This window comes from Solanum lycopersicum, chromosome 4, assembly GCF_036512215.1.
Source record: "Solanum lycopersicum chromosome 4, SLM_r2.1".
NCBI lineage: Eukaryota > Viridiplantae > Streptophyta > Magnoliopsida > Solanales > Solanaceae > Solanum > Solanum lycopersicum.
Window position 1 is genome coordinate 63893293 of NC_090803.1, and position 24176 is coordinate 63917468.

The following is a 24176-nucleotide window of genomic DNA, read 5'->3' on the forward strand; positions in this document are numbered from 1 at the left end:
TTGAAAATAATGGAAGATGAAATTTGGAAAATCTGGTCAAATTTTATAGTCAAAATAGTTAATTGATAATAATTTTATGGCAAAATCTGGTCAAAATTTTACTGTCAATTGTTAATTAATGATATTTTTTTTTATATAAATTATAGTCAAACACTAGTTAAATCCTACGCTTGCACGTGAATAGAATAAAAAGAACACAAATATTCATAAAGAAATTATATAATTAAGTTACAAACAACACATCAACTTTGCAGAATATACTGAGAATTTTTTGTTAGATACTCAAGGATCCTGTTTGATATTGATACATATAGTTTTACTTATATAGATGCAAAAATGTGATTTCCAAAATCTTGTTGAGGATATTTACAAAAAAAGAGAACGAATATTTATTAATTCAGAATATAAATAAAATATGTTATCTTGTTGTGTTGAATTTTTTTTAGAATCACTCATTCCTATTGTTGATTATATTTATAATATTTATTATATCCTGAGAGATTCAATGCACAATATATATGCCAATAAAAAAAATTATGACCGAAGATTGGAAGCTTTGATACTCAAGTAGCGTGGAACACTCATTTATTTAACCATTAAATTACTCTATCGTCTTTTTTTAGTTGTATTTAGGTAGTACATATTACTCAATAATGAATCATTTTTATTGTGTCAAGCTAGAAATATATGTCAAGGAGATCAAATAATTTATATATAATTTTAAAAAAAAACAATATTACCATTCAATCAATAATATATAGTTATTTACCACTCTAAAATTCATAAATATATCCTAGACTCATCAAAACAGTAACAAAAACAAAATCTAAGAAGAAAATACATATATAGTAAAAGGAAAGTCATAAATGAAAGAGATTTAAGCTCCTAACTCTTTTTTATCTGATTATATATCGCATTTCATTTGCTCAAACTAGAAGATAAATTTCGCTATTACTATTAAGAAGTAATCGACGGATAGTTATTTCTTTTAGATTATTAGTTATGTTTTAGTTAACGTTGACTCAATTTTGTTTATCACGTATTTCATTTTTAACTTTTCAAAATATTTGATGTTGATGTTCATATTTTTATAAATAAAAAACTTATGGTTGATTTTTATGTCAAGTGTGAATATTAATGTATTTCTTGGAATGTACGGGATTATACTAGGCGAAGAGTAGTCCGCAAATCTGGTGGACACCTTTTATAGAAAAATTATTTAGGGCACATAAGTTAAATATGAACTGTTTATGAGATTATGTTTAGTTTTGCATCTCTCTATTAATTTTTTTTGGTCATTAATTCCATGTATGGTTTGTCATCACACCCAATTTTTCTGGCATATATATATGCCTCTAATTAACTCTATCGTAAAGAAATGAAAAGGAAACTTAACTTAAAAAACATGCATCTGGTTTTTATACAAATATTACGTACATTGATCAAATAAATATTTACAGTGGATTTGATTAGGATTCAACTTGAGTATAAAATATTAATCTTGGCATATATAAAATCTCATTTACTTAATTAAGTAGTAACTTTGATTAAATTTAAACCCAATTGATAACTAGTGGAGCAAACACATTTAACTAGGTGTCAATTTAATAAATATCCCTCTTGAAAACAAGACAAAACCATTATATAGTTTAGGCCTATTCTTCTACTTTTTTATTTTAATTTGTTTTCATAGATTGTGACAAGGATGAATTAAACAGATAAGTTAGCAAAAAGCAGGCCTAATGATGAGGTAACCTTTATGAGACATTATCTCAACAAATTGTTAATTAATTTAACATGTCATGAAGGATTAGCATAAATTTTAAAAATTGTAATATGTTGAGATAGCTTCATTTGTTTAGTTCATAAATGGATTGGACTAGATTACTTTTAATAATTAAATATTTGATAAGGCAAGGACCTTATAAATAGTCATTAGTGAACTTGAAAGATTATCGAAAAGTTGTTAATCGACAAATAACATGTCATGATCATCGAGAAGTTGTTAATCAATAAATAATATGTCAAGATCATGTTGTTTAGAAATTGAGATGGAGAACTGGATGGATGTGTACAAGGTTTTTTTTACTTTTGGAATAACTTCACTATTGCAATTTTTATCTAAGTTTAGCTGAAAGAAATGAAATTTTTTCGAATAAATTTGTACACACCATAATTATGAAATTATTTATCCATATAGAAAGAAGGATTATAATCCTGATTATTATCACGAGATAACTTATTAATTTCAACCAAACAACCCCGGTAATTACAAAGTTTAGTGTAACATATATAATCCCAAAATACAGAAACAATTTGGATGATAATTATAAAAATAAAAAAAAGACCTAACTAAATTAGCTTAAGGGTTTAGTATATGGCAATCAAGAACAAATAAGACAATTGTTAATTTAATTGAAATGGGACCCCGTGTAGCTAAGCATAATTATCAACTTGATTCGTTAATAAAAATATGTCATCTTCAGATTAATTAATTATAGGAATACCAAACCCAACAATTAAACATTTTTCTTAATTAATCAATACTCGTACAAGGTTACTATTAATTAATTAAAGATTAGCAAATGATCAACTCCCTTACTACTTGAAGTGAAGTACTGAAAAGTACTTGTTAGATTTAAAGTAAGAAAAATAAAAATGCAGTACGAAAATATCATTTTTCAAGTTGCAATAAATCAAATATATACTACTATATGATAACGATTAACAAATATCATGGTGACTAACTATAATTGTCATGAACCATATATTTAGTTGTACATACACGTAGAAACTACATTGACGCAGACACATATTAATATTAATTATTGGAGAACTAGACAATATATCGAAATTGATAAGTCAATTGTAAAGTTAGCTTATAGATTTATTAGTATTATGTTATGGATTAACAGTTGGTAAACATATTAAAATTCTATAGTTAACAGTTTATTGGTTTAGGAATGGATTACTCAATTTTCTTATTGTGTAAATCATTAACCCGCTAATAATTATCATTGTTGTATTTTTACCGTAAATATGTTTGTTAAATAAATATTTTTGTACATGAATCCTCAAAATTTAGACTTCTAGTATATATTTGCTACTATAATTTTCAATTACATAACTACTAGCGATTAATATATTGGTAAATGAAAATAAAAGAAAGGAGTGTGAAATAATAGAGTCAATACACCAAATATAACCACTCATTAATTATTAATTCCATATAAAATCAATCGATAATTTATTGATTGCGTTTAAAAACTGATATTCGTTAATGTTAAATCATAAACATAATTATCCATCCGATTCGTCTAATAAGCAACCCTAATATATACAAAACCATTTATAAATCCTTCCAAATATGAAAGTTACAACTTACACAGTATATATATATATATATATATATATATATATATATATATATATATATATATTGTTTTTATTATTAAAATTTAGTTTTTATATGATTAGTTTATTCGAAGCTGAAATGAAAGTCAAGCAATTAGAATATTCCAGATTAAGAATAAAACATGAAGAAACTTATGCACGTTGCCAACTTGATTTGCAATTAATGGTAAACAAATCTTGATTTTGTGTATGTTATGATAAAATAATATATTAATTAAAATGAGATACTACTATATTTTAAAAAAAAAACATATCTGGAAAATGATGTCCAACTATTTAAGATAATTCCAACACATGAAGACCATGTGGATTCCATATCCATCGTAAAATACTTAAAACTAAAATAAAATAATTTTAAAATAAATAAATTAATATCTATCACAATTACGTATTCAACATGAATCATATGCTCGAATAATTCACACCACATTCCACTTCTGAAAAAGAATCTAATTTACCAATTCAAAAATATAAATAACATATTCGTTGATTGACAACTCACTTTTTGTCAAATTTTACGTATTAGCTTATATAATGAAATGATCTTTGAGTAAATTTATTAGAATATAACATTTGAAGAATGTGGTCGGTTATATTTAAGTTTGGTTATCTTTTTATTTTAACGAAATAATAATAAAATCTCCTATTCTTTTGAAATAGTTTCAAAATTTGAATTTTAATAGGCCGAGTTATTTGATATCCCCTATAAAAAGCAGGTTCCACGCGTTACGTTTGAGCATATTGGTATTCACTGTTACAGCTAATAACACACATAAACATATCAACCCACAAATTTTGCTATCCCTTCTCTAAACTTTACGCGTGGATACCCAGTTTCTCTCTTATAAATAAACCCCCTCACTGTACAACTCTTCTTTCTCTCTTTTCCATTCTTGCAACTTCTTTTGTAGCCATTCAAGAAATAGTGAAAATCATAAAAGATTTTATCTTTTTGTGGACTGGAGTTTGTGGGGGGGTCAAAGATCTTAACTTGTAAGTATTTGGGTTTCTTGGGATTAAAGATTTGAACTTTTTTTCATTTTATATTTTGGGTAAACTTGGTTTTCTTGAATTGGTTGGTGTGGAAAGAGGGAGAGGAGATTTGTGGGGTGAAAATATCTGTTAAAGGGAAGGAGGATGAGGGATGAGATAGTGGGGTACAAAGAAGAGGAAAATTACAAGAAAGAAGAAGAGAGGGAAATGGTTGGTGGAGGGTTAGTAGAGTCTAAGAAATTTGTTGTGGTGGGTTATGCTCTTACTTCTAAGAAAGTTAAGAGCTTTTTGCAGCCTAAGCTTGAAGGTCTAGCTAGGTAATCTTTGTCCTCCTTTTTTTCCCTGTAAATTTGTCTTTGTTGTTCTATGTAAAAGTTCAAGCAAGATAATCACACTCTATTGGAGCTTGAATGTATTTTTGGGGGTGTTTTCTGTTTATCTTGCTTTTTTTCTTTTCTTTTTCTGAATGTTTGTTTCTTCTGTTGATTTCTTGTGAAGTGTACATTAGGATTAGTTTATCTGGATTTTGTATATTACATATTTGATGGTGTTGTTGTACACTCTGTCCTGTCCAGAGAAAAACTTGTTCCCAGAGGACTGATTTGCTTGGAGAAATGACTTTTTTTGTGGTTGAAAGTTGAAAGTTTTATTATTTAGATTCATTACTACCTTATGGTTGTTTTTCCTTGAAGTTGTGAGGTCTTTTAATTTGCACAGTTGATAGTTTGGAATAATAATAATTCAGGCAGTGTATTCTTTTACTTCGTGTGGCCAGCATAATTGGAGAATATTTTGGAGGGATAGTAACCTCTGACAGATATTTTTTGGTGCTGTCATACGTCATTGCTACAAAAAATTTGGATTCTTGAAAATATCAATTAATTTACTAGTCGCTTTCTTAAAATGACCTGTTTGTAAGTTAATCAATGCTGTTGCTAATTTGACATTTGGGAAGTAGTGGGTTAGGAATTAGTCATGGTGGACTTCTATTTTTTACTTTTATTTATTTATTGTTATGATGATATGATATGACCTTAAATAACGAAATGAGGATTCATACAGCTGATCCCACTTATTTGGACTGAGGCGTAGTTGTTGTTTTACTGTTTGGCATTAAACTCCATGTACCTCAGCTTAGGTCTCCTGTAGCTGCCCCACTTAAGCTTCCCCTGCCCAGTGCTGCCTCATCAATTACCAGTAGTACATGTGATCTAGTGCAAGTAATTTTACGTACTTTGAATTGTGATCTAGTGCAATTCCCATTTCGTCTTTCTGTCTGAAATGGGAAGTTGATCATTGAACTACACTTGTGAATGTCTTGTAGAACCAGACTGAACATACACTTAAGATTGGTAAACGTAGACCCCATCCATGCCATGCCATGTCGTATATTTTGTATCACTCGATTTTCCGTGCAACTTCTTTTACTCAAGTCTCGTCACATATATTGAGAATACAATTGCAATTTAGTGGCTAACCTTGCTCATTTATTATGCAGGAGTAAGGGGATATTATTTGTTGCTATTGATCAGAGCAAACCCCTTTCAGATCAAGGTCCTTTTGACATTGTGCTCCATAAGGTTCCCATTTTCTACCTTTTCTAATTCCTGTGTATTTCTCCCTCTTGGGGGAATGTATACTTTGTGATCTAATAGTAATCCTTTAATTCGTAAACTATCTACCTCCCAAGGTAGGGGCAAGGTCATGATATACTCTATAGTCTACCCTCTCGAGACACCACTCGTGGGATTACACTTTGTTAAATGTTGTTTGTTTGTAATATCTTATAAGGGCATATCACCAAATATCTGTTCTGAAACATGTTACTTGTCTGTATATGCTCGCATACTTAATCCATTATAGCTTGTCCCTGGGAGATGTCATTCTGTAATATGATGCCCTCTGTCTCTATCTGACATTTTTGTGCTCCTTTCTCGCAGTTGTCAGGAAGCAAGTGGCGGCGTATTCTTGAGGTTGGTTCATTGGGAAGCTTTCTATGTGTATGTATGTGTGCGTTTTACAGAATCCTGTTGATTACAGCTAGCATGCATCGTTCAGGCAAATCTGTAATTAGTGTAGGCTAAAATACACATAATTACTTGATGTGGATTAGACATGCGTTAGCAGTGATTGGTGAGATGAGCTGTCTTTTTGCTTAAACTTGCTCTATCTGGCATAACTTGCAGACTTCTAGCTCTTTCCTCTGTCATGAATCATTACTTGGTAATTGTGTCAAAAGCCTTGAGCTTTGTGGGTAGAGTAGCTGATTGATTGCAGATAGGATTCCTGGTTTCCATATATGGATCTTATTTGTTCCGCGGCTTATCATAATCCTCATATCAGCTCAGGAGAGAACTTACCTAGTCAATGCCTTTTAATCTTCGGTATATTTCCTTTTAAGTGCCACTCCAATGCTTCCCAAGTTGTTTGGATTAAGGCATATTAGTAGTTGGGATCATTCTAGTTTTGTCGGAGACTAGTTGTTGGAAAAGGTAAATTCATATTGTGCTCTGTTCACCTTATTTTTATTCTGCTTTTTAAGTGCTGTTTGCTTCTTTAGAGCCTATTTGTAGTTTAATCAACTGAGTGTATTGGAAGAACCTCTAGTATTTTTCTCCTTACCTCTTCTCTTTGCTCTCTGTGTAGGAATATAGGCTAACACATCCAGATGTGACAGTTCTTGACCCTCCGGAGGCCATACAACACATATACAACCGCCAATACATGCTTGAAGATGTTGCGGACCTGAATTTGTCGGACACCTATGGTAATATTTCCCGTCTGTTCATGGTTATTTGAGAACAATTGATTGCAGTAATTTTAGCCCTGGGAAGCTGTGTGAACTGGGATTGCCACGTTTTCTTTTTCTTCTTGGCTTGAAGAAGTGGGGAGAGGACCAAATGCTGGGCAGCTGGGTAAGGGAGATTGAGGGGTGGGGTTTACTACATCAGTGAAAAAAATGGATTAACTTATTTTTGATTGCATGACAGGGGAAGTTGGTGTTCCCAGGCAACTGGTTATTGAGAAAGATTCTTCATCTATTCCAGATGCAGTAGGTAAAGCTGAGCTGAGACTACCTATTGGTACGTTTTTTCTCTTCACATTCGTCTTTAATCAACTGATCCTTGGGCAGTTGACACTTTAAAACTCAAGATCTGTACCTCTCTTGTAGCCATCAAAGTTGCAACTGTGTAACTTACATGTGACAAGCATCTGAATAATTTGAAAGTGATCTCTTTCAAACTTGAGCAGTATGTGAACAATGTAATCTGTTCATGAAATCCCTGAATTGAGCTTCTTTTATCTTCTCAGTTGCAAAGCCTTTGGCTGCCAAGTCCCATGAGTTGTCTCTAGCCTATGACAAATTCTCTCTTCAGATGCTAGAACCCCCACTTGTGCTACAGGAATTTATCAACCACGGTACGTATATTATTTGAGATATTGAACTTGTGCCTTCCATTCCATGTGCAAATGTTTATAAGTCGTCGTGTTGATGATTATGTATTTTTTGTCTTGTGGTTGTAGGAGGAATTCTGTTTAAAGTATACATTGTTGGGGAAGCAGTTAAGGTTGTTAGACGATTCAGTTTACCTGATATTAGCAAGCGTGAGCTGTCAACAAACCCTGGGGTTTTTAGATTCCCAAGAGTTTCTTGTGCTGCTGCATCTGCAGATGAAGCAGATTTAGACCCTTGTGTCGGGGGTGAGCCATCTTTTCCCTCAGTGACTACTTCCTCTTTCTCGATTCATCAAATACATCATGTTTGCTTTAGATATGTGAATGCACAAATTTATGGCATACACTAGAAGAATAAAGCAGATGAAAAATAAGAGCTTCAATAAAAAATAAAAAAATGGACCAAAGGTCCGTTTTTCTGATGAAATTATCAATAAATATCCAGTCTAGTTATTAGACCGTTTTAAACAAATGCCAGATGGCCCAAAAAAGGAAATAAAAGGACAACTTGGTTTAAATGGCAATATTGGTCTTTCCCAAACCAAGCTGCCCTTTTATTTCCTTTTTGGGCTATCTGGCATTTATTTAAAACGGGTAATGACTAGCCTGGATGTGTATTAATATTTCATGAGAAAGAAACGGGCCTTTGGTCCAAAATTTTTATTTTTATCTTTTAAAAAAATTGTTTCTATGAACCAGTCAATGATTTTAAAGCTTTTCAGAAGCTAATACTATAGATCAGCAAGAGCTAGGAAGAATGGGTCGCTGTTATTAGTGGATATGAGATTTTCTTAACAAGTATGTTTATCTTATATGACTTGTCTTAGAGTTGTTTTGAGTTTTTGTCTTGTTGACATTTCTCTAGGACCATGAGCTTCTAATTCTTTTGAATCATGGTATCACAGGAGTCTGGAATGGGTTCCTTTAACGTTGATCTTTTACCGCCAACAATAAGCTTTACAATTTTTGCTGTCTCTGCCCCAATACTAGAACATTTTTGCTATTATATTCATTCTAAATGATCGTGCTTTCTTTTCATTTCAATAATTCAAACTTTTGCAACTATGTTTTAAACTTGATGTGATGACATTTTCAAGGTGCTACTTTAAATTTTCACATTTCATACTACTATTTTGAAAACTTGCTTACTAAGAAACTCAAATAAGATGATGCTTTCAAATGTTTTACCCCTAAAACCTTGCAATGCAGAATAGGTCTTTGATTATGTGGAACAGAAAGATCATTTTCTGTTTAATAACCTTCCTCCATTCGTTTCCAGAAGTGCTTTAAATGGATCATACTTAAATGATGTTTTATGAGAGGATTACAAGAAATGATTGGTTTGGAAAGGGCCATCAGTCGTGATGGTTCTTTGGTGTATGATGCCATTTGAAGTTGTTCGCGGACAGGACACTCAATCTTGAAGTTTGAAATTTAGAAACTAAGGAGACACAAAGTGTTTGGAAATGTTTAAAGCTTCTTAGTATGTGGCAAAATGGTATTGCCTTGGAACTCTTATGTGTGTGGGATTTATTACATACTGTATTTAGTTTCATGTTGCTGGATCAGACCAGTGACATCCATCTTACCTAAGTGAATACTATTATACTCGGGATGACATATGCTGTACTGTTGCATTTAATTATGTATTATCTACGTGTAGAGACCTGAAGTAAATCTTGGATGGTTGGTCATGATTTTCTTTAACATCTTATCCTTTGCAGAGCTTCCTCCGCGGCCATTACTTGAAAAGCTTGCTAAGGAACTTCGACGTAGACTGGTATATTGCTTTCTGTTTCTCTTTCCATAAATTATGCCGTAAATGATGTTTCGTACTTGCTTTACAACTTCTGATGTAAGGTAATTTCCTAAAATATTATTGCAATGTTTGTGTAGGGTCTCCATCTCTTCAACTTGGATATAATTAGAGAGCTTGGAACCAAAGACCGATATTATGTCATAGATATTAATTACTTTCCTGGTAAGAAATCCTTCTTGTAGAATCACTCAACATCTGTGATTGAAGTAGTTTGATTGTTGTGCACCACTTTCTTGAAGAAAATATTTTTCCCTTAAATTTATGATTGCAATACTTTTTTTTTTATACCATATGGTGCAGGTTATGGGAAAATGCCAGAGTATGAGCACATATTCACTGATTTTCTCCTGAGCCTTGTGAAGCAGAAACAATGAGAAATTTGTGAAAATCTGCTCCTCGTTAACTATTACTTCAAACGGAACTGCTGGGAAGGAATCTCCTGCGCAATTTCTGTAAGCTGATCGGAGACAGTGGTGGAAAGTGCAGAAGAGCTCTCTCGATAACGGTTGCTACTTTGGAAGCTTTTGCCCCTTTTGGTACACGATTCCAATTAAGTGAGCTTGGGGTCTTTTTTGTTTCCCGTCTTTGAATAATTGATAGATTCAAGAAAAGCTTTGAGGCCTTGGTAAATGTTGTCTGGAGGGCAAATAATTGGGTTTCATACTTTGTAAATATGCCATTTACAGTAGGAACATAAAATGTACATTGTTGGCTCGTCTAATCTACTGGATAGTTTGGTTTTGATCGGAATGGTTGTTGCGACATAGTTCAAAGGATTCCGATGTTGAATGAGCGAGTATATTGCCTTAATGCAAATACAAACATAGCTACTGTTTTCTCATTCATTGTTTTTAGTACGAGACCCCTCTCCCCGATCACATTTGATATTTGCTTTACATAATATATAATTTTGCTATTTTATTATACGGAACCGATATTCGAAGGATATTGTTTATTATCTCACAAGCTACGGCATTATCCAGTGGCATTGAATAGATTAAAAAGTAAAGCGTAAAACATTCATTTCAAATCACTTATTGCGCCAAAACTGCAATTGAACAAGTTGCAAATTTCCCCAAAGTATCAGACGGAAAACACCATTATACAAAAGCCGAAATGATAAGTTACAGAAAAATTACTCAGATTTGGCGTCGGACTCTGAAGCTCCGGCGGCAGCGGGTTGACCCGATTCATCACTGGCAAAGGACCACTCCGATGGTAAGGGAGGTAACGGAGCATAAACAGCTGGTCCACGTCGAATATCCCAAGCTTGAGTCTTCCGTGGACGTGTCTTCTTATGGTGAGCTGTAGCCTTCTTCTGTGGCCTAGATGAGCACTCAATTACCAATCCCCCGATACTTGTGGGTGCCGACGCCAACCTGGTGGCTCCGCCGGTGAATCCGGTCGCTGAAACAGTTGAGGAACGCGGCAACACCGCCATCTGCAACCCGAATATGGCGGAGGCTGACATTTTCTTTTTTCTTCTCTTCAAAGGTTTTTCCTTCTTCTGGCTGTGTTTAATGGAACCTTTGAAGTGGATTGCCTTCGTTATCTTCTGGTGACTTCAGTTTCTGCTAAGGTTACGACACCGTTTGGCATTTGGGCCTTAAAGCCCTTTTGGGTTATTTGAGTGTTGGATGTAGTAGAACAACAATTGGTCTGGCCCAAATAAATCTGTGGGATCATTTACACTTTTGCTTCTATTTAGTGTTGGTCTTTAATTTATGTATAGTTTATATTTTTGTATAATAATAACTTACCATTTATGTTCATATATTAAGTCTGAAAACTAAACGTAACTTCACAATCGATAGGAGCGATGGACGGTGTGTATAAAGGGCAGAGACGGAGAAATTCTTAGTTAGAGACCCAAAGGTCATTGTGATTAAAGAATAGTTTATGAAATTTTAGTACATAAGTGAATATAATTTAGAGTCAAAAGTACACGGCCTAATTGAGTTCAAATGAGTAATAATCTTATAAGATCATGGGACACAATTCCTCAACTTGTGTCTGTATGTTTGGTAATGTTTTCAACTAGTCATAATTATTTTAATCTTTCTCTGATATTATATGATTTAATATAAAAGTTATTGTATAATATATGGAGCATAGTAGTTGTATTTTGGACATAACTATGAGAAGTGAATGTTGACTATTAGTAGGTTACATGTTTAGAGGAAATGACTTTACTTCTAAAAGGTTAAATTGTTCCTTCAATTGGTGTCAAATCGTTTCATTTTCCTTCCTTTTTCGATGATATTGAAGTAAACTTCACTTGAATGGATACTTTTATTTTTTCATTACCATAATAACACTTTTTTGTTATTAGTTGCTTATTTAGGCACAACTTGAGTTCACGTGTACCTATTACTCTTTCCTTGCTATAATATATATGTGTAAAATCACCCCACTCCAGAAGGATTAATAGTGTTTTTTATCCATCAAACGTGAACTCAATCACTTGATGTTGAAGGCGACTCAATCAATTATTACATGACAATCAAACACCGTGAAAAAGATACTTGAAAATAAGTAGGTCATACAAAATACACCTGAGTATGATTCTTACACATAAAAGAACAAACATATACGTCTCTTTGCATCTACTGTTAGCCTTGTGAGTAATATTATAGGCCAGTCTATCCCATTTGTAGTCCGTGACCTTTATTGTTCCCCCACTTATATGAATCATCAAGATTAATGGATTGACCAACTTCATCTGCACTAATCAGCCCAAAACATCCTATAGCCGAGTAAAAATGAGTTGGTTACCTCTAGCATTTTGGCAATTAGTGCTTTGTTTTATTGGAAAAAGAGTTAAATTGCATATTTTTATAACTCTGGTGTCCGATCCAGTATCATGTACCCTGATAGTCAAAGATGAAAGAAAATAGAATAGTGGTTTTATGTCGATCGGAATTTAAATCTATGATCTTATCAATTTCAAGCTAATTATGTTTTTCAGAAGATAATTTAATTAATTTTCAAAGTTAAATTAGATTATATTTATTTGATATTTTAAATTTAGATATTTAAAAACTATATGAAAATATTTTATCATAAAATGTTATTAAAAATGAATTGAACGGTAGGCCATAGCTTTGAATGTTATGCTTAAGTTTACTCTGTCTTCCTATTAAATTTACTGCCCTTATTGGTTATTAATGTGGGTATCTCAAGATTTACTCAACTTTGGCAAATTTTAACCAGTTAACTAACAATAAAAGCATATTAGTAACATGTTTTGACTAACTTCTAAATTAAATTTATTTTGAAAAGTATTTAAAAAATATTTTCGAAGAGAAGTAATTTATGTTTGATTAATAAATTTTTTAAAAGTATTTCAAGTATAATTTTACTTGGTCAAATTTTTAAAAGTATTTCGTGTATTATTTTTATAAAGTGTTTTTCTAAAAGACTATCTCCTTAGGATCACTTATTTTCTTTTAAAATTTTAGTCAAACACCAACCTTTCAAATTATTGATCTAAAAGAGTAGATTCAAACGAAGAGCAAATTTATTCTATTTCTATATTTAAGGAATGAATTTCATCATTTTTTAAATTTGGAATTGGATATTTAAAAAGAATTGAAATCGATGAATTAGGAAGTTAGAATGATTTAACAATGGCAAGATTACAGCCTACGATTATATTATTTCTTGATTAAACAATACGTAATCAAGTATTAACAATAACACAACAAACGACAAAAATAGCAATTAACAACTATAGAGTAACATAAAAAAAAATCACAAATCTTTTATATTAACATCATTAAATATTTATTGACAGCAGCAGCAACAGCTAGCTAAACTGGTGATCAATTACAATATTTTCTTGACGATTTTATAAACAATTATTTCCTCTTATATTTGACCCCTCAAACATGATTAGCTACTAACATACTTAATTGGATACCACTAATCCTTTTTGCTGACTTTTCTCCTTTAAATTAATCAAATCCGCCAAACTTAATATTATTTTTTTAAATTTAAGTCTTCTAAAAAAGTTCAAAATGATAACTATACATACAACTATAATATTGCTTCATGCGGACGTTATTTTAATTTAAAAAATGGCATGCCACATTTCAAAAGATACTCATAAATCATAACAATAACACAAATTCCATATAATTCCAAATATCATATTAATATAAATAATAATATATTTAATATAATCCTATAAACAAAAAACTGAAAAATCTATATATATAAAATTTATAAGGGTGATTTTGCCAATGCATTACTCTCATCTCAAAAAATAAATAAATTATTTTTGATATATTATATCTATTTTAAAAAAACGGAAAAGAACCTGAAATATCGTTAAAGTATTGAAAATGGTACAATAGTCATTGCGGGACTCAATGGACAACAACCCAAGGTTATAAAAGTCATTTTATGAGTAGGCACAAGGGTAATCTGATAATTGAAAAAACTCCTGCTGGCATAAAAGCGATTCCAGGCTGTACACAGCTGTAATCCAACCACACGAACAGAGTTTCTATTTAGCAGCTAAAATAACCCACTCCTATCCGTACAATGAATATTTGTAAACAAATATATTAAATATAATTTTATATTCCATTTAACAAAGTTTATTTTTTTGTTATTTTATTTTAGTTTTATGGTTTTACATTACCCAAAAAGGAGTTTATTAGAGTCGTCTTCTTCCTAAAGATGAACACAATATTTTTAAGTGGAGCCAATTCTGTACACAAATCCCTATGGACTCTATTTCAACTTCTTCTCAACAACGGCGCATAATAGAGTTTTTCTTTGTCCTACGCTTCGCTTATTAGTTCTTCAAATTTGCCTTTAGCTTTACACAACTCGGCGAAACTAAGTGTGGGCACTAATTAGAATGGATCCATGTCCTTTCGTGAGGCTCAGTGTGTGTAATTTAGCGTTAAAAATTCCGATAGCTTCGAAGCCGGCTCGTTCCGTTGTGCATCCGTCGTCGTCGCCGTGTTTTTGTAAAATCAAGTTGAAGAATTTTCCTCTCCAGACGGCGGTTGTGCCGTGCATTTTGCCGGAGAGTCAGTTTCCCGACGGTCAGGTACAAAGTCATGCGGCGAGTTTTCACCTGAACAAGTCTGATCTAGAAAAGCTGGTTGCAAAGTCTTTATTCGGCGGTAGGAAATTGTATCTTCAAATCTCAATTTACACCGGCAGGCGAGGGTCGACATGTGGTGTGAACTCCGGGAGGTTGCTAGGGAAGGTTGATGTACCGTTGGATCTGGCGGGAACGGAATCTAGGTCAGTATTGTTTTACAATGGCTGGATTGTGATAGGAAAGGAAGCAAAGAACTCGAGTGCTCAGTTTCATTTGAGTGTTAAGGCGGAACCCGACCCGAGATTCGTGTTTCAGTTCGACGGAGAACCGGAATGCAGTCCTCAAGTATTTCAAATTCAAGGAAACATCCGTCAACCTGTTTTCACATGCAAATTCAGTTTCCGTACCCCCGGCGACCGTAATCAGAGGTCCAGGTTGGTTTCGATTCTTCTTTTTCAACTTTTTCTTCTGATACCGACAGACAGGCTTGACTTGCACAATTAGAGCTCACACTACATTTTCCGCATAAACGATTCGAATTTTCCAGTATTCAATTTTAGAAAATGTTCAAAATGTACGGGATAGTTGATTTTATGATTCCTAATTAAAGCTTAAAAAGTAGCTTCCAACGTCAGTAATTAGAAGTCATTTCTTCATTTAGTTGGAAAAAATCTTCAACAAACACATAGTTTCATGTTTAAAGCAAATATACTCTACTTTTCCATTACGCGTCGGAGCACTTTCTACTCACGAGTTTTTCAATTTCTTTTAACAAAATCGGAACTGCATTTTGCAGGTCTTTGCCATTGGAGCATAGTAGTTCACGAGGATGGTTAAGTTCGTTCGGAAGCGAAAGGGAGCGACCAGGGAAGGAGCGAAAGGGATGGTCAATTACAGTCCACGATCTCTCCGGTTCACCAGTCGCCGCTGCGTCAATGGTTACACCTTTTGTAGCCTCACCCGGTTCTGACCGGGTAAGCCGGTCCAACCCCGGCTCATGGCTAGTTCTCCGGCCAGGTGACGGAACATGGAAACCATGGGGTAGACTCGAGGCGTGGCGCGAACGTGGTTCAGCAGACGGGCTTGGCTACCGGTTCGAGCTAATCCCAGACTCAGCGGCAGCTGGAATAGTGTTAGCCGAGTCGACATTAAGCTGTAGCAAAGGTGGAAAATTCGTGATAGACCTTGGAACGAGCGTGTCAACGAATGGGAAATCAACACCTGTGAACTCGACGTCACCGGCGTGTAGCCCTAGAGGAAGCGGTGACTTTGGATACGGATTATGGCCTTATTGTATGTATCGAGGTTTTGTGATGTCGGCTAACGTGGAAGGTGAAGGTGGAAGTAAGTGTAGTAAACCTACAGTGGAAGTTAGCGTACAACACGTGAACTGCACGGAAGACGCAGCGGCATTCGTGGCTTTGTCAGCTGCCATTGATCTCAGCATTGATGCTTGCAGGCTTTTCTCTCAAAAGCTTAGGAAAGAATTGTGTCCTTCTCAGGATTTACTCTCCTGAGATTCTTTTTTTAACTGTTTTTTTTTTTACTTGTGAGTGGTAAATGGTGGCGATGAGTTTTAGATATCGTCGGTCACTAGTTGATTGTTAGTTTTACTAACGAACATTATTAGCCTTTTTTCCTTCAATATGTACAGAGATTGTGGGGGATTTGACTGACAGAGCACTTTTTTTTGCCTTAAATTGGTGTGTTGCTCATTGTAAACTTTCTTCACTACTATTGCAAGTTGTCAATGTCAAATATTGCTTTACTTGTTGGTTGTTGGTATTTCACAATACTGCAAGTAGTAAAATTTTAGTTGTTACAAACAGATGGAGATACTGTTGAAATCTTGTATTTACTTAAATGAGATGATTAAGGATTAGTATTTGATTATGATGTGTAGCGGATATAAGGGGAATGTGCGTGCACGCAAGCGTTGAAAACTGCAGTTAGGTATGTAAAATATTAATTAGCAAGTAGTTTGATACGATAATTAATGTGCTAAATGTGGGAGATAGCTGTAATGCTGTTTAAATATAGGAAAATTTGTAGTTTGGTGACAATGGTAGGGATTTGCCAGCTATGCTACCGTCTTGGAAGGAAAATAAGGTGGGAATATTGGATATGGATGATTTAAAAGGAAGCATTCAGTTTTTTCAAAAATTACCTAATTAGCTATAGAGTGGTGTTGGTGTATAATATGTATGTATATATCTGGTGTAACAGTAGCAGAAAGGCCAACTGTTTTGTGGTTTGTGTGAGTGAAAGAGGTGCTGGGGGACCAATATTGTAGTGTCAGCGGGGGGAATTAGAAATTAAAACTAACAGCCTGGCTTATCAGTCAATGTATCAAATTGAACGTCGAAGCAAGACTAGGTCGGCCCATTTACTACCAAATTGCCTAGCCACTCATGCCCAACACTATTACAAGTCATATAGACGGTATAATAACAATATTAAATAGAGTGTATTAATTTGCATGGCATAAAAATGATTATGTATCTAAATTTGAAAAAAGTCGTATCCGAAGGGAAAAAAAAAATTGAGACTTCCAAAATAGTGTTCAACTATCAATAGATAATTACTATTGCAGTACCTGTTCATAGAAGTAATATTTTTTTTCCTTTATACAAAGTTGCTTCAATTCTTCACTATTTTCAATGTAGAAACGTAAATGAAGTGGGGATCTGGTCTTTAGATTAAAACTGGTCAATATATTGTACTGGCAGAAATGTTATACTAACCATTTATTATGCTGAGTGAGTGTGTTTGGTGTTGTAATGTGTTCAGAATGAGTCATTCATAACAAGAATCCGATGTCCTTGTCTCTCTTGCTTCTTAACTAAGCACTCTTTCTTCCGTATACAGAACTACGTTCCTCTCTAACTCCGTGAAATCGATATTTATATCAAATCAATAAATACTCTACAGGCACATCTATACTTAATAAATATATGTAATAAATTTCGATAAAAAATAATTTTCAAGGGTTTTATGAAAGGGTGTTCACTTAACCAACATTTAACATATATAGCTACGCCCCGAGCCACTAATACAGTTTCATCCTTAGAAAAAACATTAAATGGGTGTATCGTGACTCTTAACAACAGACAATACGAGACAGAGTAACGTGAAAGTTCCTTTCATATTTTTCTGAGGACAAAACACAATCCTTAATTTACATTTGTACTTTTTCTTTATCATTTCCTTTTCTTGGATTTGGAATCCATGCTACAATTGGTAAAGAAAATGGTATCCACAATTTCAATTCATTACGATAACGACCTCAAGTTAATATATTATATATTAATAATATGATTGTGTAATGACGATCAATATTCAAAATAGTACATATGAACACATCACATGAATATATACATCACCATTATATGATTATAATTGTATTTAATACACATTAATAGTCAGGTCATGCAAAGACTATCCATATTTATTACTACTACACAAATAATAAAAAGTCAATAGAAGACATAATATACTATTAATTGATATATAAACATCACCATTATAATTGTAAGTGGCACACCGCACACTCTTTTAACGAGTTAATTTTACCTACTTTCTTTTCACTTGTTGATTTAACGAGCAAAAGTTTTTACTTATATTAGTTAAGTGTTATTAGATTCAATGTTTTTAAAGACTTTAGAAATATATACAGAGAGTGTTAATTGTGGTTAAAAATATATAGTTAGCGGTATTTTAAACCATTGTTATTAATTAATTGTCGTTAAAAATAACTTTTGATGTAGTGTATGCGTTAAATAGTACTCTAAGAAATTGTTTGGTAGGGAGTGTTAGAAGAAATAATCCAGTAAGATGTATATTATTATTTCATACTATGTTTGGTAGAAATATAGTTTCTGTAAAGATAAAAATATCCCTCAAATCCTTTTCATCATTTTATTTATTTTCTTGATTTGATATTTTATAATTGTACTAGCAAATTTATTTAAATAAATTAGCTTACAAATTTTATTGGAGACAGTTGTTTGTTGATCAATAAATCCAATATAAATCAATACTATATTTAAAATGTGAGTTGTTTAACATTTACTACTTGAAAAAGCAAATATATGAGATTTTCTAATTATTTGTATTATATGAACTATTTCTAAAATTGTGTACGTATTAAAATTATAATTTACCATTTTTATGTGTAAATGTAGATAGTTTATTTGATTTTATTATTGTTTCCCATCTTTTTGGTTTTATAAGTATATGATCTATCTTTTTAAAAATCGAAAATTGATATTTTGTGAGTGATTAATTTATTAAAATAACAAATATTCACGCTGAAATAATTTAAGTGGGAAAATAACAAACACGACAACAACATTATTCTTTTTCCAACTAATTACGATGTCTGTGAAACATAATATTATTCAATAATCATCTATCTCGACCTAATTAAGTAAAATAGAAAATCCCATAGTAATCACGAATAGAATTTTAATTTAAACGCAATATAAAATGCGAAGCAATAAATCTATCCTACTTATCCACATTAAATCCACGTGTTACTAATTCCTTAATTACTAATAGTATGTATTTTACAAACGAACTTAAAAGCAGCACGTTTTTGAATATTCACTAGCCTACCGTGAAGATGGTGAGCTAAAACATGTGGGCCTAAAGGTTTGGGTCATTGGGCTTAAGACCGGATCCGACCCGTACTGTTTGGTAGATCAAAATAGGAACCGGGGCGAAGGAGAGAAGAACGTATGTGGAGAGAAAAATTAAAGAGATGGAGCTGTTAGGATGGTGGTTAATGCTAGTGGGTACACTTCGGCTTGCATCGGTATGGTTTGGCTTCGTCGATATTTGGGCTCTTCGTCTCGCTGTTTTCTCCAAAACTACCAGTAAGTTTACAAACTGGGCTTATATTACGCTTACTGCTCATTTCGGTTTTTGACATTCTCGTGTTGAATCTGTATTAGGAATCATATCCCGTTGCTTTCGCCTTAATTTTGTTTGATTTGTCACATGATAAAGTGATTTATGCTTGTTAATATCGAGGATCATATATTGACAGATCAGGAATTTAAGTTAGTGCACTTTGTGGATTTTCATGGGATATGTTGTTGTAGTATTGGGGTTAGTTACCAGTGCAAAATCTTATTATTATTTTGTGGTTGTGGATTTGAATTTAGTATAGATATAATTGGAATCAGCTACAGTAGTTAGTATGAGCACTTTGACACCTGTGTTTATGGGATGTAATAGTCTTTGCCCGAAGGATTAGACAATGTGCGTGCAAACTGGAGTGGACATCACCTTCGCTCCCTCTCGCACACGCACATTATTTAGAAGGAAAAAAAAATCTATTAGTTACATATGTATAATTTGATTAGAGGCAGTGGGTTTGGGTACATGCACTGTTTTGAGTGTTGAATATTTGGATTTGCCTGTAATCTAGATGCTTTCATTTGGATTGGGGAAAGGAATAAGGGACTATGTACGGTTGAAATTGGTTTGCTACTACATAGGGTTGAAATGGCGCTAAATTAGGTAAATGGTACATAAACTTCTGTAGCTTGGCCTTAGCTCTTAATTCTTGAAGAAAATGTATTATTCTCTTGCAGCATATTGTAGCACTTCTGTCATGCCTCATTTAATTCTTACCTTCTTATTCTGTATGTTTATTTAAAAAGGTAAAATTGCTCCCCTCGACCAGAATTTGGTAATTCACAAATGGGTATATCACCTCCAAAGTCTCCACATAGTTCTATTCTTTCTAAGAGAAGCCTTTCTCCTACAACTGCATCACAAAGACTTCGTAAAGAAGTTCTCTTTAAGTTTGTGAAAGATACATAGGTTCTTATGTCATCTCATTTGTGTTATGTTGCGTTATTCTTCAATCCATCTGGAGAATGGAGTTGATAGAATCTGAGAATTTGTTCGTCTGGTTCGACCCCTATGCACCTATAATTGTATGCTTTATCATCCAGTAAGAGTGACATATATGTTTCTCGTCTGGCTTCGGTTAAGTGGCTCAAAATGTGGACAGCAATATGCGAATTTGGTGGTTGTAACTTCAGAAGGTATAGCTTTTGTTGTGAAAATAGAACCTTAAGTTACTGGTACTGCAGTCAGTATTCCGTAACATATTTGATAGCACATTTGATAATCAACTTCTTGAATAACTTCAAGAACAACAACTTTGTAAGAACATATCTGTCATGCATCTTAAGTTTGACAAGTGATGATACTTTGTATTGCTTGGTATCACAGGTTTTATTTGGAATTGCATTGAAATTACCACACGTTACTTGACACTATCTTATACTGTCTTTCTAATGGGAACTTCTTTTTTTATTTATCATGTTGCAGTGACAGAAGTTCATGGGAGGACATTTGGAGTGTGGACTCTCCTAACCTGCACTCTTTGCTATCTCTGTGCATTTAACCTTCATGACAGACCTTTGTATTTGGCAACCATTTTATCATTTGTCTATGCCTTCGGTCATTTCTTGACAGAGTTCTTGATCTATCAGACAATGGAAATAAAAAATTTGGTTACTGTCGGTATATTTGCAGGTATTGTTCCTTCTCGAGTTTTTTAATTATAACTAGCACTACACGATCTTGGAATTGTTTTTGGTGTTTCCCCTCCATCCCTGGGTTTGGTCTGCTTTTAAAACAGTGGAAGTAAAGATGGGTTTAGGCATCTATATCTAGTGCTTTCAAATGATATAATCTGTGACTCTACCTTTATTCACCTAGTACCATGTGCTGTAAAGTTTCTGTTAAGCATCTTCTAATATGGACTGGCGTCATTTAGTTGTAGCATGTCACTGAATGTGCAACTTAATCATTTGAAGACCCTGCTTGTGCTCCTAACTTTTGTGAAAAATCTTTATCAAACTTCCCGTATTTCTTCCCTTTTTGAACTTTTTGATTGCGCTAAGTGAACTCTTGCAACTTGCTCTTCTTATGAATTAAAGCCTATCTTTGGGGTGCAGTGCTGGTTGCTTAAGCCCAATTTACTACCTAAACATGTTAGCTACTTAATGAAAAAGGAGATGGCGAAGCAAATCTTTTAAGATGGTTCTTATAAAAGGGTTGAATTCTTATCAACTTCCGAACATCTTTACCTATGTTTGTGGTTTAACTATAAAGAGAAGTTCCAATGATCTGGAGGTAACAAGAAACTACAGCCACATTAGTGACATTATCGTCCTGCATCAGCACGTTCTTTTCTTTCTTTGCTGTTAACTGAGTTCACTCCTGATCACAATTCACACACCACTTTCGCCGGTGTAAAGAGTTCCATTTTCTCTTTTCAGGCACATCTATCGTTTGGATGTTGTTGCAGTGGAATGCACACCAACAGGTCAAAACTAAGAGTCCATAGACCCGAATCAACAGCAGTGGCTTGAAGCAGATTTTATCGGGTGTTACTCCTCTCAACCTATGCCTTTGCTGCTGCAATTTTAGGCCTTCGAGTTTTAGTGTGTAAACATTGGTTTCATGGTTGAGTTCTGAAAGAAACTTCTTGGCCACAATTTCTTATTCTAATGTCTCAATGCCAGTTTTTCTTCTGATTGGCTTTTGTAACGATTCGAAGGATTCTCTATATTTCAAACTTTTTTTTATTGGAATGGCCTAAGTTATTGTCTTCTACTAGTATTATTCTATGCAAAGTGGATCCCTCATTTCTGTTTTACTTTTTCTTTTTAGTTGACACTTGGTATCAGCTTTATTTGTGCTAATTTGGCTATAGAATAATTGAAGCCAATTTCTTTCGTCAACAAAATCTTAAAACTGAAATGAACCAATATTTAGAAAGCATGAACTTAAACCACCCCTCTTCTATTTCTTTAATTCTTCATCAGTTTAGAATCTTTTGGCTTTTCCCAAAATTACAAACGGCAATTCAACACTCTAATTCATAATTATTTATCAATTAATTATATAATAATTTGTTTTAACTTTTCTCAAACTGCATCTCTACTAGCTGCATCTTCATCAACTATGTCTTCCAATTGTTCATTGTCTCCAACTCCATCATCTCCATCTTTTTTGGCTTCATCTAATAATTCTTCCAGTTCAAGATCTTCATCTGGGTTCTTCTGAAACTCACCAGCTAACTCATCTAACAGCAAAGGATTCAGATCTTTCCTCCCTAACTTGGCAGCTTTTTGCAAATCTTGTCCCTTCAATGATTTTTCACCCAATTTTGACTTGTTGTAAGCCTGTCTTGCTTGGTAAATCAACCACAAACACATCAAAAACAAAGCAAATCCTTGTAAAACATCCTTTAACTTTAACCCTTTAGTCCTCATATTTCTACTAGATGATTGCCTCAACATGTTTCTATGTCATCATGTTTTAACCACCTGGAGTTAAAATACAATCTATGTGAAAAATCAAATAATAAAAAAAACCAAATAGATCTTATTATTATTATTAAAAAAAATGAAATGAAACTTACCAGTAAAATATAGAAGATGAGTGTGTACTAGTAGTATTAGAGATGAGGTGTGAGAAGAAAGGCTCCCACTTTTATGTGTTTAAAAATAGATGGATGTGTTGTATCTGTGTTGGTTATTTTAAAGATATTTGGATGCGTCGGTAGAAGGAATTTAATGAGGGTCCAACACTGGAGTCAAAAACATTAATTGACATATATAATTGCGTAATTACAAATCATTAACTATAATTTATATTCTTTGAAAAACTTAAGAGTTGTATTAAATTGGTATTAGACAATTGGTATTCAGGCAATTCATATTAATTATATCTTATATTCAGGCAAAGAATATTAATTACATCAATGCATATTTATTTTAAATGAAAACGCGTGATAAAATATATATTTTGCTTTTACTATTAAAAACTCAAAATGTATTAAGTTAAACCCTTCAGAGCAATATTAAGTAGAGTAACCTCAAATGTGTATGAGTTAGTGGTTAATAACGTGATAAAAATGGAAAATACTAGATTTTTTTTTTAAAATGTAAATTTATATGAAACCTATGATTGAGATAAATTTTAGATATCCGATAAAAAGTATATATAACCTAATTCGATCCAAGAATGACATAAAAATCTTTATGAACTCTTTAGTAACTCATGCAAAACCAATACGAGACATCATTTAGATTTTAACAATTACTACGGGGTGCTTGGAAGAAGCTTAACAAAAATAAAACTACATGAATTAATTTATATATCCGGTCAAACATGGATAAGAAATAATATTAGGTTAACTAATACTAATATAATTAATCTCTTCATTCCTAGACATATTATATTCAACGCTATCCTATATATTATATCAGTAATCAAAAGTGAAGACTCGATCGATCATAGTAACTTTGATTTAAATTCGAAATTCTTTCATACATGAGAATGAGATGAAAGGGAGCAGGTGGGCTCTGGCCTCTTAGATGAAGGCTTTTCTTTTCATAA

The 24176-nt window shown here is 33.1% G+C and overlaps 4 protein-coding genes and 1 long non-coding RNA gene across 8 annotated transcripts; 3 read left to right on the forward strand and 2 right to left on the reverse strand.

Annotated features, from left to right (window-relative positions):
* The first annotated feature begins 3901 nt into the window (after window positions 1–3901).
* LOC101246342 (inositol-tetrakisphosphate 1-kinase 3) lies at window positions 3902–11204 on the forward strand. Of its 4 annotated transcripts, none has more exons than XM_004238001.5 (10): window positions 3902–4724; window positions 5906–5987; window positions 6348–6380; window positions 7054–7174; window positions 7398–7490; window positions 7720–7827; window positions 7933–8109; window positions 9588–9643; window positions 9760–9844; window positions 9983–11204. In XM_004238001.5, exons 1-10 carry the CDS (start codon window positions 4552–4554, stop codon window positions 10054–10056), a joined length of 1002 nt encoding a protein of 333 aa, XP_004238049.1. In that variant the 5' UTR covers window positions 3902–4551; the 3' UTR covers window positions 10057–11204. The 4 variants fall into 4 exon arrangements, with proteins under 4 accessions (XP_004238049.1, XP_010320268.1, XP_069153497.1 ...); XM_010321966.4 differs by having other exon boundaries at window positions 6348–6407; window positions 9983–10523; XM_026030837.2 differs by having other exon boundaries at window positions 4226–4724; window positions 6348–6411.
* Window positions 10818–11153, reverse strand: LOC101246627 (large ribosomal subunit protein cL38). The gene has a single exon (XM_004238002.5). It carries the CDS (start codon window positions 11151–11153, stop codon window positions 10818–10820), a length of 336 nt encoding a protein of 111 aa, XP_004238050.1.
* A 2962-nt stretch (window positions 11205–14166) lies between the features above and the next one.
* Window positions 14167–16512, forward strand: LOC101246921 (uncharacterized). Its single transcript, XM_004238003.5, has 2 exons — window positions 14167–15178; window positions 15541–16512. The coding sequence occupies exons 1-2, from the start codon at window positions 14553–14555 to the stop codon at window positions 16259–16261; spliced, it is 1347 nt and encodes a 448-aa protein (XP_004238051.1). The 5' UTR covers window positions 14167–14552; the 3' UTR covers window positions 16262–16512.
* Window positions 16513–19259: 2747 nt separating this feature from the next.
* Window positions 19260–22385, forward strand: LOC101247213 (ergosterol biosynthetic protein 28). Its single transcript, XM_004238004.5, has 3 exons — window positions 19260–19621; window positions 21093–21299; window positions 22049–22385. The coding sequence occupies exons 1-3, from the start codon at window positions 19507–19509 to the stop codon at window positions 22114–22116; spliced, it is 390 nt and encodes a 129-aa protein (XP_004238052.1). The 5' UTR covers window positions 19260–19506; the 3' UTR covers window positions 22117–22385.
* Window positions 22386–22552: 167 nt separating this feature from the next.
* Window positions 22553–23390, reverse strand: LOC101250500 (uncharacterized). Its single transcript, XR_011220912.1, has 2 exons — window positions 23197–23390; window positions 22553–23101 (listed from the first exon to the last, which is right to left on the reverse strand). It is a non-coding gene; the product is annotated as an uncharacterized lncRNA (long non-coding RNA).
* Window positions 23391–24176: the final 786 nt, after the last annotated feature.

Bases quoted from the DNA above. Each gene is read 5' to 3' on its own strand.
- LOC101246342 (XM_010321966.4), top strand. From the start codon at position 4,552: ATGAGGGATGAGATAGTGGGGTACAAAGAAGAGGAAAATTACAAGAAA. The intron at 4,725-5,905 runs GTAATCTTTGTC...TTTATTATGCAG, and splicing joins AAGCTTGAAGGTCTAGCTAG to GAGTAAGGGGATATTATTTG. The intron at 5,988-6,347 runs GTTCCCATTTTC...CCTTTCTCGCAG, and splicing joins TTGACATTGTGCTCCATAAG to TTGTCAGGAAGCAAGTGGCG.
- LOC101246627 (XM_004238002.5), bottom strand. From the start codon at position 11,153: ATGTCAGCCTCCGCCATATTCGGGTTGCAGATGGCGGTGTTGCCGCGT.
- LOC101246921 (XM_004238003.5), top strand. From the start codon at position 14,553: ATGGATCCATGTCCTTTCGTGAGGCTCAGTGTGTGTAATTTAGCGTTA. The intron at 15,179-15,540 runs GTTGGTTTCGAT...TGCATTTTGCAG, and splicing joins GACCGTAATCAGAGGTCCAG to GTCTTTGCCATTGGAGCATA.
- LOC101247213 (XM_004238004.5), top strand. From the start codon at position 19,507: ATGGAGCTGTTAGGATGGTGGTTAATGCTAGTGGGTACACTTCGGCTT. The intron at 19,622-21,092 runs GTAAGTTTACAA...ATCATGTTGCAG, and splicing joins TGTTTTCTCCAAAACTACCA to TGACAGAAGTTCATGGGAGG. The intron at 21,300-22,048 runs GTATTGTTCCTT...TTCTCTTTTCAG, and splicing joins TACTGTCGGTATATTTGCAG to GCACATCTATCGTTTGGATG.